General features: G+C 39.0%; 3 protein-coding genes across 3 annotated transcripts; all 3 read right to left on the bottom strand.

Annotated features, from left to right (window-relative positions):
* Positions 1 to 251: 251 nt before the first annotated feature.
* LOC105694523 (sulfatase-modifying factor 1) lies at positions 252 to 2,042 on the bottom strand. The gene is made up of 4 exons (XM_012415275.2): positions 1,291 to 2,042; positions 1,018 to 1,189; positions 763 to 946; positions 252 to 691 (listed from the first exon to the last, which is right to left on the bottom strand). Exons 1-4 carry the CDS (start codon positions 1,811 to 1,813, stop codon positions 536 to 538), a joined length of 1,035 nt encoding a protein of 344 aa, XP_012270698.1. The 5' UTR covers positions 1,814 to 2,042; the 3' UTR covers positions 252 to 535.
* A 262-nt stretch (positions 2,043 to 2,304) lies between these two features.
* LOC105694521 lies at positions 2,305 to 8,244 on the bottom strand. The gene is made up of 4 exons (XM_012415270.2): positions 8,139 to 8,244; positions 6,694 to 7,519; positions 4,762 to 4,871; positions 2,305 to 4,580 (listed from the first exon to the last, which is right to left on the bottom strand). The coding sequence occupies exons 1-4, from the start codon at positions 8,182 to 8,184 to the stop codon at positions 2,497 to 2,499; spliced, it is 3,066 nt and encodes a 1,021-aa protein (XP_012270693.2). The 5' UTR covers positions 8,185 to 8,244; the 3' UTR covers positions 2,305 to 2,496.
* A 904-nt stretch (positions 8,245 to 9,148) lies between these two features.
* On the bottom strand, positions 9,149 to 12,623 carry LOC105694520. Its single transcript, XM_012415268.2, has 2 exons — positions 12,353 to 12,623; positions 9,149 to 12,103 (listed from the first exon to the last, which is right to left on the bottom strand). The coding sequence occupies exons 1-2, from the start codon at positions 12,486 to 12,488 to the stop codon at positions 9,843 to 9,845; spliced, it is 2,397 nt and encodes a 798-aa protein (XP_012270691.1). The 5' UTR covers positions 12,489 to 12,623; the 3' UTR covers positions 9,149 to 9,842.
* Between the last annotated feature and the right edge of the window lie 1,620 nt (positions 12,624 to 14,243).

Raw genomic sequence — 14,243 nt, 5'->3', positions numbered from 1 at the left:
AAGTCGGTACTACGCTACGAAATGTTTCCTACTTTTCCTTCAGAAAGTAATGCTCGGATTATTTCTTCTATCGACAAATTTTCGAAGCTCTGTTTTGGGTATTACTATTTTAATTTTATTTCATTTTAAATATCAGTCATTAACTGAGGGAATAACACACTAACATTGATAAAATTGTTTACGCACAAAGGTTAATTCAACCCACCAATTTCAGTATCCAGGTCTGTTAATAAGGTATAAAAACTCATTTGTTAAGTAATTAAATCTTTACCATTTAATATAGCTAAATTTTTTTCGTACAAATAAGTTGCAATCACATGATTCATTGATAAAAAATATCACTAGCATTTGTATTCGTATTCTAGTAATAAGTAAAAATATTATTGACATTATTAAATGCCGCCATGATCACCGCTACCTACTTAATGACTAATGCTAAAAGTATACCTCTCCCTTTGGTAGTAACATATCAGATCATCAAACAATATTATATCACAGTATCATGAATTTATAAAATGAAAAATCTATCAAAATATCAAGCTGACATTGCACATCTGAAACCCAAATTTCCAGCAGATGTGTCAGGAGTGTTTTGGCTGCGAGCTGCGCATCTGTATCTGTAGCAGTAACTCTCGTGGCATAAGTAAGATCCACCTTTCTTCACTTTATCGGTCCCACTTGGTGGTCCTTTCTAAAATACAAGTATCGATGTACAATACAAGTTCATAGCTTACAATATACAATATTGCATTAGATTCTTACAAAATTTATTTGTTCCTCTTCCGGATGTCGTACAGACCACCAGTCGGACGTCCATTCCCACACGTTACCAACAATATTGTAAATGCCATATTTATTAGGAGGAAATTTAGTGACTGGCGACGTTCCTTTGTAACCATCTTCTGCGGTATTATTTTGTGGAAATACCCCTTGCCAAATATTAGTCCTAGAAGATAAGATTTTTTCAAATAAGAGCTGTAGATATATATTTTCACTGATTTCGTTACAAGGTCTTACCTGTGTTTATCGTTAGGAGTTAACTTATTACCCCAAGGATATAAACGATCGGAAAGACCACCTCTACATGTTGCTTCCCATTCAGCTTCCGTTGGTAATCTTTTACCCAACCATTTACAATAGGCTGTCGCATCGTTCCAAGAAACATGGATAACTGGATGATCCATTCTATCTGAATATCAAGAAAGACTACACGTTAATATTCTATTAGTAACCAAACCACAATGTATAGAATTATTGAATGAAATAACAACTAAATTAATATGTAAATACCTGATATATCAGAATCAAGTCCTTCCGGGTGTTGCCAGGTAGCATTTTTTACTGGTAACCACCATGGAGCCTGAGCAACGGCTTCATCGATACTGCTTTTAACATTCTCGCTTAACAGACCTTCGAAAACAAAAGAATCTCCAAACTTTTCAGCCTCCGTCTTATATACGGTCGAACTAACAAATATTTCAAAATCTCTATTACTAACTTCATATTTGTCTATGAAGAAACTGTCCAATACTACGTTTCTTTTTGGTCCTTCTCCATCTGCCACAAATATTGGCTCATTTGTTCCTATTGCGAATGTTCCACCATTTATTAATACCATTTCTTTATGGTTACTTTTCCGATCCACATTCACTTCATTTTCCAGTGAATCTTTTATGCGGGCTGAACACGATTCACCCGTTTCGGCATTATCCTTCGATTTTCGATTTAAACCTTGTCCGCAAGAACAATCGTCAGTGAAAACAAATGAACAGAAATTTATAAGAAATAATTGAACAGTGAAAGAACGGAACATCTTCAACTGTTGGAGGTTAGGCTTTGAACATTCGATCACGGTAAATCTGCTGTCACCTGACCATTATGTTTAAATATTTGCAGACGAAGACAAATCAGTTTCAATATTATTCTGTGTACTCAACAGATTCAAGCAGAATCAGCAGAATTTCAGAAACAAAACAAATATCAAAAGTGTCTTAAACGTCAGAAAATTGTGCGCGCCATCTATAATGTATGCTAAATAATTCTTTAAAAAATTAATATTAAATAAGTTGGAAACACAATTTTAATTTCTTACGTTACAGCCAGATGGCGCTCTGTGTATTTTCCGTTGCATTAAATTATACACATGCGAATAAATTATACACATATTGCATTAAACTATACATATACGACGTAATATAAATATTATTAATCTTTTTCAGACTTTTAACGATGTACATGTGCATTTACAATCTACATTTCAGTATCATGTAAAAACGACAATGTTTGTAAATGATACATGTTTCATGTGTAAAATATAACGTTTATTACTTCTGTAGTATATGTACTGATATAACAATTATGTATCACAAAAATTCGGGAAGGAATATGGTTACAGAAGATACATCTCTTGTCGATATATCTAATTGCAATCGATGCAAAAATGGTAACGACTTATTCTTATATTTGTTTATTAATCTGGTTTAGTTGTCGTGTTTCTTAGACGGTTTCACCAGCTTTCGAACATACCAGTTCCTGGCAGAAAAAGTTCCTGCCATGATCGAAGCAGTTACACGTTATACAACCCTCTTCGTATGTCATAGGCGAAGAGCAATATATGTGACCACCAGGATAAGAAACTTCATCAGGATTTGGAATTGGGTGTCCCGTTGGACAGTGCATTTCGGTGCAACTCATACGAGTGCCATCGCTTGAGCATTTACAAGAATTGCAGTCCATCTTAAATTCAGTGTTCGGTGAGCATAGTTCCGTGTCTCTTTTCTTAATCGTATGTGATTCTGTATCGGCGTCATTTGTTGAACCGATCTCATTAGTTATTTTATCATCGGAAGGACAAATTATTTGTGTACAAACTACGGCATTACCATCCACTGAACAGTAACAGGTATTGCAATCTACCTTAAAACTAGTATTTGCTTCGCAAGCTTTACTATATGTTCCTAGAAGTTCGTCGTCGCTCTTAACATTCCTTATATCTCTCTCTGATATATTTGTTTCATTATGATTCTCCAAATTACTGAAATTAACTTCAGACTTAGTATTATTACTGTTTTCAAGGTTAGTTAAATTAACCTTCGTGCTCGATTCACTGTCATTTCTCAGACTCGTGGAATTACCATTAAGACTCGTGGCATTATCACTGTTTAACCTAGTGGAATTAATTTTCGGAGGATCCGGCGAAGGACAAGCCATCAATGTGCAGCTCATTCGAGTGCCATCGTTGGAGCACAAGCAAGTATTACAGTCCAATATAAAATCAGACCCCGGTAGACAAATCAATGTATCCTGCTTTTTCCCTGACTGATTCTGGTTCTCTATAACATCCTTTTTCATCCTATCTGTCGAATTTACATGAACCTCCTCCGCCAAGTCCAGGTCGACAGGCACTTCTTCCGGACAGGCCATTAAAATACACTCTATCCGCAGTCCATCTTCACCGCAGGAACATTTATTGCAGTCCACATTATACGTGGAACCAGGTACGCATAATTCCGCATCAAGTGCACTCCTTTTAGACTTTACAGATGGATATTCATTGATATCTACTTCTTCCCCACTTAAGTCATTATCAGATGAACAAGAATGCTTTGTGCAGGTTTCATAAGTGCCGTCGTCAGAGCAGATGCAGAGGTTGCAGCCAACTTGATGTAGAGCCCCCGGATGACAAACTGGGGGGTTTTTAGCGACCTTTATCAACGACTTTAATTGCTCTTCCAAGGATGGATAAATATTCTCCTGGTTAAAAGTCATTTCGGGAAGACAGGACGTTCTTTTACACACCAAATCCATGCCGTCCTCGGAACAGGTACAGTCATTACATCCGATTCTGTAAATAGACCCAGGCTCGCAGTCGTGTACTTGGCGCGTGGTTCTATACAAAGGAACGCGAGTTAACTTTCTCAGATCTTTGTTTCTTGATGTTTCAGACAAGGGACATCCCTTTTCCGTGCACGTCATGCTGGTGCCGTCCTCGGAGCAGGTGCAAGAATTGCAATCTTTCTTGAAGGTTGATCCTGGAGTGCAGATTTCGGTAGATCTTGCTCTTCTAGATGATCGTATCAAACTTACGTAATGACCATCTCTACAACGACAAATTACATCTCCGTACTCTGTACAGAAACAAGCATCGCAGTCAGGTCTTGTAGGGGATGGAAGATGCGCACATGACACTTGTCTTCTAACTCTGATGAACTTCTTCGGTCGGTTCTTTTCCTTAACTTTTAAGACTCCTTCGCTTGCCGAACAAGTGTTCGCGCTGCACTCCATGTCTCTACCGTTGTCTAGACACTGACAAGTGTTGCAATTCACTTTGAACACTGTTCCAGGTACGCAAGACTCCTCGGCGGTTTTTCCAATTGTTGGCACTGGGTCTGACGTCACGAAAAATCTAAAACTTCGGGAAACTGCTTCGCAGAGACTATTGTTGCCGGCGTGGAAATCCTCTTTTGTACAAGTCAAGACTTTCTGGGTAATTCCTGGCTCGTTTGGACAATTGCAAGTTTTAGGGGATTCGGCAAGGTTCCATTGTTCCTCGGACTTCACTTGCGACTCTTGTGGCCTAGCTGCAGGAAAAATATCCAATTTTTACTCTTGATACCGCAAGATAAGTTATGGAATATGTATAGTATATAATTAAAATATTGTGTAGAGATTAGGGATAGACGTTAATGTATGTAATTATTAAGCATTGTTGTAGGCTTTGTAAAATAGTTTAACGGTAGGAAGAGTGTTTGTCGTACTCACCGTGTACTGCTGCAAGAAGCAGGAAAATCGAAAATAGAATCCTCATCGTTACGGCAGAGGAAGGCGTAATCTGCGAGCTGGTTAACTTTCCTCCGCTAAATGACTCGCGAATGGAATCATGGAATTGTTAAATAGTCGTAGGAATCAGTGGTAAAAGAACGTACCAATCAGGAAAGAGACAGAGGAGGCAGATCGTTCGGGGTAAACCCAACGTTTCGACGTCGTTAAATCTAATCAATGTTGGCCTTGATCTCTCTCTCTCTCTCTCTCCTAAAAGGAAATTGCATTTTTCAATTTGCATTTCCAATCCACAGAAATAAATTGTCAAAATGTCGTCGCGCTGTTTATGCCACGGCTGTTAATATCTGCATTTCGGTAATCTGATAACTCAATGTTTTCTAGACAAATAGGACAAACTGTAAAATTCAGCGAATACGAAAATAAGGAAAGATTCTGGACATTGTATTCAATACGGAGAACTTTATCACATTCGGGTCGCAAGTTATCACGAGCGTGACCTTTCCTGTAAAACAGACACTGCATTTGCAGACTTGATTTAAATTAATAGATATTAATATTTACGGGGATCTTGAGGTGTTATGAAAGGGTCTATTAATATTTGAAAAGTCAAATCGTTCGTGATAGTATTCCCCAAATTGGATGTATCGATTAGTTGCAAATTTTACCACGAAATTTCATTTTTATATAGACATCTTTTTATTTATCACGGGCTAGAACCAACATGGCGTCGCTTGTGCACGTTTTCGATGTTTTACGCTTTTTGAAGGCTTAGAATCGAAAATGAGGAATTTCAGGACCTAGCTAGATAAAGTTTAAGGTAAAATGATAAACTACGGTTTATTCTTTTTTTTTTAATCAGGAAAGGTTTAAGGAAAACAATGAAATATGCACGGGGAGAGCTTCGAAATGCGCAGGGGAAAAATTCCATCTTACTCCAATGCAAATTGGTGATAAACAGAGATTTATTTATTTCTCTATATGCAACACAGTATGTTAAGTGGTCAGTCGATAAAAAATATCACAACGACACAGATAAAAGTCCTCATTATCCTTTCGTTAGAGTCAAAGTCTGCGTAGAAATATGTCCATCAATTCGGATAAAGATTTACACAAAGTTCAATGCCTCTGCAATGATGATTACGCAAACAATTTCATAGTAGATACCTCTGTTTGCTTCCAGTAGTAAAATTCATAGAACCCTAAAGAACTATTCCAAGTCGCATTATATTCATTCCCACGTGCTCCAACTTCCAAGGTGAAAAATTCGGAGTAGATTTATTCGTTTGCCTAGTGTTAAGAAAAAGAAAAATGGTAACGACTCTCGTCTTTTTGTTTAGGACCCGTAGACGCAGCTTCCGCTGATGGACGAGAAAAAGAGCCCAGAAGAGGAGCACATTTAATAAAAGCAGTTTTGCACCCGTCTCCTTAATATTAACAACAAAACACGGAAGTTAATAGTAAATGGTAACGTCTACGAGAAAGAGAGCCCAGAAGAGGAGCACATTTGTGCCCATAATTATGAAAGTGGTCTAAGTCAAAATTAAAAAAAAAAAAATGAGTTTATCAGTTATTTCACGCCACATTATTTCAAACGAAATTAATTCAATGTAATTTCGAAACAAAAAATATATGACTTAGACCACTTTCATAATTATGGGCACATTTAATAAAAGCAGTTTTGCACCCGTTTTCCTAATATTAAGAAAAAACGCGGAAGTTAATAATAAATGGTAACGTCTCTCGTCTTTTTGTTCAGGACCCGTAGACGCAGCTTCCGCTGATGGACGAGAAAAAGAGCCTAGAAGAGGAGCACATTTAATAAAAGCAGTTTTGCACCCGTTTTCCTAATATTAAGAAAAAACGCGGAAGTTAATAATAAATGGTAACGTCTCTCGTCTTTTTGTTTAGGACCCGTAGACGCAGCTTCCGCTGATGCAAGAAAAGGAGACCCCAGAAGAGGAGCACATGCAGTGGAGGCAGTTCTTCTGCAACACACTGTTGGGTATGCAGATGAAATCATCCCGGATCGATGCAGACTTCGAAGTGTCCCTGGTGGTCCTTCCCCAACTGCTCTGGTTATGTTTGCACTTTTTCTCTCGACAAATGTAATCACCCTTAGCGGTGCATCGACAACTGTTGCATTCATTTTCAAATGTCGTGTTAGGGGTGCATCCTTCCCAGGGTTTCGGGGACCTGGCGACTCTTCTTCCTCCCGAGGGGCACATTTTGTCGGTGCACGTCATCTTCAAGCCGTTCGACGAACATCTGCAGACATTGCAGTCAACCTCGAACTCGGAATTCGGCTCGCAAATTGGTACGTCGCTTTTCGCTTCGTAGAGTGAGTTCTTCGCGGTTTCTTGGGCTAACTTGAAGGCTTCATTTTTCATTAAGGCTGCTGGATGGCACAGATTGCGGGAACATATCACCTCGGTGCCATCTGAAGAACATTCGCAGCTGTTGCAGCCGGCTAGATACCGAGTTCCTGGCTGGCAAACCTTCGTCTTCTTCGGCTTTATCAGGGTGTCGTGCAGGTCCTTCGAGGGCTTTATTAGGAAATTCTGCTCGTACCCTAGCTCCATCATGTACCGGCATGTTCCTCCGTCCTCGTTATCGTACGCACTTTGTTTGGTACATGCGATCCCTGCCGTGTAGAGGCGGGTACCATTTTTCCCATTTTCCTGGCAGGAGCAATTCGATATCTTTTCTGGTGATATGTAGTCTCTTGACAATGCGTGGCCTAGAAAAAAGAAACAAATTCGATAATCGTTCAATTTTTGTCTTGGTCTCCAATGTTCTAATTACAATCTGTTACTTATAATGGCAATAAATTTTGTCTGATTGCGAATACGTAATACTCCGGAGTTAACATTCTCTGGCTTTGTTTGCAATGTCTCATTGCGAATTGTCCAATTTAGTCAGGAATTTATTATTACTTCGAATGAGTCGTTTTACTGATTAAAAATGGAATAATTTCTGCAATTTATCCTTTTTTCAATTTCTGCTTCTAATTTTCATGGTATGCCTGGAGATTTATTGTGCGAATCAAGGTGCTGCTATTAAGGTAGATTTTTAAAGAGCGAATAACTTTGGCGAAATTCAAATTTTAATTCTAATCTCGATTTCACTGTACTGGATGTTTTTTTTAAGCTACTTTTAAGCTCGGTATTTAGAAACGTATGTCAAAAGAATTTTGAATAATCCAGGCCTATTAGTTTATAAGGAGTTTTTCATGTTCATTCAATGAAATATCTTTTGCAAAGTGGTAAACGGTGCTACGAATTTTCAATGGGAAAAAAATCGTTAATAAATAACTTTCAATATGTTCGTAATAATTTACAGTCCGGGAGTAAACTCACCGAACGAAGTGGCCACCAGAAGGAATATTGCGGATCTCAGCATCATTGTTGAAACTGTCGTTCAAACAGAAAATATCGAGAAGTCTTCTCTAACCTGTTTTATAAATTGGTTGGGTGGAATATTCGCACGAGGATTAAATACCACCGAGAAGAGACAATTCTGGAAGAAATCAGCCAATTAGAAGCAGACGTTGTGACCTATAACCCTTGTATCATTATTATACCACAAGCTATTACCGATGGGCACTTGGATCTACACGATACGATATGGTATCTATATGGCTAGATCCACACGCACTAATATTAATGAACGTTAATTTATGGCAACTACATTTAGCACGCTGAAAAATGGCGAGAAAATAATCTAAAACGCAAATTGACGACCTCGTTACCGAGATTAAACGAAAGTAACTTACTCTGCTATTTTCTACGCCATTTCGGAACGAGATCGTTGATTTTTTTAAAAGTGATTTTATTTATTCATATGTACTATCTGTTACCTAGATGCATAATTTATCAACAGACTATGTGTATAAAATGTACCAGGGAAAAGGATATCAATTTTCAGACAATAGAAAGACGTCCTATATTTATTGAAAAAATTCACCCTTCATTTTTCTGTGTAATTTGTTATTGTAATATGTATTGCATTCTTGAAAAATTGATGTTTCACGGGTCCGAGACGAATAAAAAGGACTCAATCGTCACGTGGATAAGAAAAGGAGCAAGAGTCCTGAAATTCAATAAACAGGACACTTTTATTATATTAATGCCTTATCCAACTTATCGTGAAGATGATTTTTCTTTGCAGCAGATACGAGACAACCGTTGACACGATGTGAACTAAATAAACATTGATATTTTTTTTTGCATCTAGAGCTCATGTTGATTATTCATTTTACTCCACAGTTAATCGTAACAGATCATCTAATGGAGCTAATAATTAAAGAAAAGGATTAAAAAATGTTCAGTAAAAAGATTACTGCTCGGAGGTAAAGAATGTTCTGAAGTAAAATATGGGGATTCATTTATTTCTCCAAGTTCAACACAGTAATGGACGATAATAGTAGCAATGACATTGATAAAACTAACAATTAACCATTTTTCACAGTCAATATCAGCGTACAAACATGGCCATCAATTGCAATAAACGTTTATATGAAGAGCAATGCCCTTCTCAAGACGATCATACGCACGAGATTCATAATTAATCATACAACTTCATGGTCATATATGCCTTGCATCGTTGAACTTGGTCATACGACTTTTAATAACAGTTTCAGAATTATTTTAAGACACTAAAACGAAATCGAGGGAGAAAGGAGCTTATTTTTTCTCTCTAAATAAAAAGTCATCGTAAAGGATCTATTTGGATTTTATATACCTATTCTGAAAAATGAATGATGATAAATGAATGAACTTTTTATTAATTCATCAGAATGAGATGATAAATCAGATCCAAGGAACAACCCCAAAATCGATATAACATATATTTTATTATATTAAATACGCTATCTATTTACACTTTCTAATTAACTACTTACAGATCTTAAATATTAAATCAAAGGGAATGACAATTTTTCAAAGATTAATGAAGTCTACTTTTAGCGAATATTCTCTCTTCTATCGCGACGGCCTAATTTACTGATATGAGTTAATTAATTATTTGTAAATTGATTTTACAGGTCCCATGAATAATTCATTTTAACGAGAAGTAGGAGAGTCTTCTGATTTATCAGCTTCACTGATAGCATGCAGAGGGGCCGGACACGTGGCGAACGTGCAAGAGAATTTTGTTCCTTGATCGTTGCAAGAACAATATTTACATTCGTTTAACAATACGCTGGATGGGACGCAAACGGTGGGTTCGTCTCTAGACAATATTTGTACAGATTTGAGAAAATCTGGCGTTTTCAGGGATCGCTGCAAACGAGATGAGGTATCGGGGGAACATTTTGATCTTGTACAAGATGCTTCGCTGCCATCAGATGAACAAATACAAATCTGGCATCCCAACTTGAAAGACAAGCCAGGCTCGCAAGACCTATAGTGCCTTCGATTTCTCAACAATGGATTTTCCAAAGCTTCATGGGGTAATTTGATACTTCCATCTTCATTGTACAATTCTTTAGGCAGGCACTCCATCCTGGTGCATGCTGCAACAGTTCCATCAGGCGAACAGGTGCAATTGTTGCAGTCGATCTTGAAGTGCGACCCAGGGATGCAATTCTGCGTTTCTCTTCGGCTCCTCAACAATGGATTTTCCAAAGCTTCATGGGGTAATTTAATGCTTCCATCTTCATTGTACAATTCTTTAGGCAGGCACTCCATCCTGGTGCATGCTGCAACTGTTCCATCAGGCGAACAAGCGCAGTCGTTGCAGTCTTTCTTGAAGTGCGACCCAGGAGTGCAGACCTGTGCATTTCGGCGGCTCCTCAACAATGGATTGTTCAGCCTTTCGTAAGGTAGCTTAATTGTTCCATCCTCGTTATAAAATTCTTTAGGCGGGCATTCCAACCTGGTGCATGCCTCTTCCCATCCGTTAGGAGAGCATACACAAAAATTGCAGTCCTTCTTGAAACGTAATCCTGGTTTACAGGTTTGCGTATCTCTGCGACTCCTCAACAAGGGATTCTTCAACATCTCATGGGGCAGTTTAATTGTTCCATCCTCCCTGTAGAATTCTTTGGGGAGGCATTCCATCAAAGTGCAAGCTGCATTTTTCCCGTCCTCGGAACAGATGCATCTATTGCAGTCTATGTTGAAGGTGGACTTTGGTTCGCAGACTTGGGAATCTCTACGACTCCTCAACAATGGATTCTCCAAAGTTTCATGGGGTAATTTAACGCTCCCATCTTCGTTGAACAATCCATCTGGCAGACACTCCATCATGGTGCAAGCTGCAAACATTCCATCCTTTGAACAAACACAACTATTGCAGTCCTTCTTGAAGGTGGACTTCGGTTCGCAGACTTGGGCATCCCTACGACTCCTCAACAATGGATTCTCCAATGCTTCATGGGGTAATTTCACACTCCCATCTTCGTTGAACAAATTATTAGGCATACACTCTATCATAGTGCATGCTGCAAATGTTCCGTCCGCAGAACAAACGCAACTATTGCAGTCCTTCTTGAAACTAGACTTCGGTTCGCAGACTTGGGCATCCCTACGACTCCTCAACAATGGATTCTCCAACGTTTCATGGGGTAATTTCACTCTCTCATCCTCTGTGAACTGTTCTCCAGGAAAGCATTCCATGAGAGTGCAAGCCGCAAACGTTCCATCAGGAGAACAAAGACAACTATTGCAGTCCCTCTTGAAGACGGACCTCGGCTCGCAAACCTGAGCATCTCTACGGTTCCTCAACAATGGATTTTTAAACAATTCATGGGGTAACTTGATACTTCCATCCTGCTTATAAAATTCCTTAGGCAAGCACTCCATCAAAGTGCAAGCTGCACTTCTTCCATCGGGAGAACAAATGCAATCGTTGCAGTCTTGCTTGAAAGAAGACCCTGGCTCGCAGGTTTGCTCATCTTTCCTGCTTTTTGACTCGGAATTTCTTCTGGACCGTGGCTCAAATAATCTCTTCTTCCCGAGTGCACTTTCAGAGGTGCATGCCATCAAAGTACATCCCATGGAGGTGCCATCTTCCGAACAGAAACACGTGTTGCAGTCGGCCTTGAACGTCGTTCTTGGGATGCACACTTGCTCGCTTCTTTTCCCTCGACGTGCAGAAGTGTAAGAACTATATGGCGTGATCAAAAAGCTGGAGAGATCGACAGTTCTCAACAGTCCTCTGCATTCGGCCCTGCCGGAAGTGTCCATCGACAAAGACTCCATGTCGCAGTCTAGTACGGTCTCATACAAAGACGTTTTATTTTTCTGGCAGGAACAAGCTGCTGTCATATCCGGAACCGACTGGTCCTGGGCAGCATCCGCAGCTTTACACGAACTACAAACTAAAAACAAACGTAATTAATATACAATAATTATTACCAACCCTAGAAATACCGAACGTCCATCGTGGAATTCCTCAAAATTGCACAATCTTTATAGAAGTCACGTTTTAATTGAACATTCTCTCGTGCTTGTTCCTCAGGTGTTAAAAGCCCTTTTGTTTCGCCCTGAGATAAAGATTGAAAAAAAAAAACAACAGAACAGGAACAGGGAAATTGAACAGGGTGAATTGGATATGGAATTGCACTTACGGAGAAAAATGGCTGCGGTCGAGAGGATCCAAAAATGCGACGCCATTGCTGGGATTTGTATCTTTCGGGACGAGAAATTGTATCCTCGAGTGGTCCACATCTCGCCACTCCTCTTCTGCGACTGATTCTTCAGCATGGACCGCGTGGTAATTAAATAGGCCTGATAGACGTCCGTAATGCACGATAATAGCCAATCAGGAGGCAGATAAATTTTGGAAAAGCCCGAACCGTATTATCTTTTACCGCCGATGACATGGCCGGCAGAGAAGCACTTCGAGGTTTGCCAATATTGACGTGCCTCTTCCTCGACATGCTCGTGTCCAGATACTTGCGTATTTACGAGGAATCTGGACTTCGAATTCGCGGAATCCTACTTGGCGATTGTCAATCTCGGAAGACGGGAAGGACGTAACGTTGGAACGCTGAAATGGGAACGACTAGTGACTGAATTTTTATTCCCATTCCGGAATGTCATCTCTGGGCGAAAAATAGATTTATCAAGACTCGAGCCAAGTACGTTTGTGTGAGAAATTCGTAACGTCGATCTGCGTTTATCTAAACCAGCGTAGAGGTCGAATTGTTTGTCGAGGCAAGAAATGTTAATAAATATTCGAAAACGTAGAAACATCCGAATTTTAATTTATTCAACGTGAAATTTAATATCTCTTAACGTCGCCCTCCAGTTCGGTGAATTTCAGTTCGATGAGAAGACCCCGTGAATTTGTTAATTAAAAATCTACGCATCGAATTGCAAAACTGTGGGTTATTTAAATTTAGCAGTGGTTTTTAATACCGCTCTCCAATTCCCGTTGAGGTCGAATTGTTCGTTAAGGCAAGAAATGTTAATAAATATTCGAAAACGTAGAAACTTCCGAATTTTAATTTATTCAACGTGAAATTTTTAATACCGCTCTCCGATTCCAGTTGAGGTCGAATTGTTCGTTAAGGCAAGAAATGATAATAAATATTCGAAAACGTAGAAACATCCGAATTTAAATTTATTCAACGCGAAATTTAATATTTTTTAACGTTGCCCTCCAGTTCGGTGGATTTTAGTCCGATGAGAAGACCCCGTGAATTAGTTAATTAAAAATCTACGCATCGGATTTCCAAAACTGCGGGTTATTTAAATTTAGCAGTGGTTTTTAATACCGCTCTCCAATTCCCGTTGAGGCAAGAAATGTTAATAAATATTCGAAAACGTAGAAACATCCGAATTTTAATTTATTCAACGTGAAATTTAATATTTTTTAACGTCGCCCTCCAGTTCGGTGGATTTTAGTCCGATGGAAAGATCCCGTGAATTTGTTAATTAAAAATCTACGCATCGAATTTCCAAAACTGTGGGTCATTTAAATTTAGTTGTGGTTTTTAATACCGCTCTCCGATTCCCGGAAGATCGATTTCTCGCGGTTTCCCCTTTTATGCTAGAATATACAATCCCACGCGTCGTGTAGACTTTTCCTTTTCTCATTAACATCCGCGGAGGAAGTCAAACAAAAACAGCGTTTTTTTCATGCGAACTCTGAACGTCTTCTCGAAACCCTCTCGACGACTTCCCACTAAACGCGATTAATAATTAATGAAAACATATCCGATAATTCCGGAGGCCCCCTCCACGTCCCGCGTTATCTAATTACGTGGCAACACTTTTTATGACTATCGCTCTATTTACTGACCGAAAGAGACAGGGAAAAAATAAGTTTATCAGCGATCCTTAATCGACGCAATGATAAGATACGAATTCCTAAGGGCTTACTGTGCCTTTTATAACAGACATCTGGGGGTTTCCTCGGGTGATTCGAATTTAATAACTCGTATGACTCACAATGATCACGCGGCATGAAAGAGCGCCTAAAATATCCTGCATTAAGTCTGGAAAAAATTATTA

This window comes from Orussus abietinus, unplaced genomic scaffold, assembly GCF_000612105.2.
Source record: "Orussus abietinus isolate OABI.00-Male unplaced genomic scaffold, Oabi_2.0 scaffold209, whole genome shotgun sequence".
Lineage (NCBI taxonomy): Eukaryota > Metazoa > Arthropoda > Insecta > Hymenoptera > Orussidae > Orussus > Orussus abietinus.
This window is presented reverse-complemented; position numbering and strand designations above follow the sequence as displayed.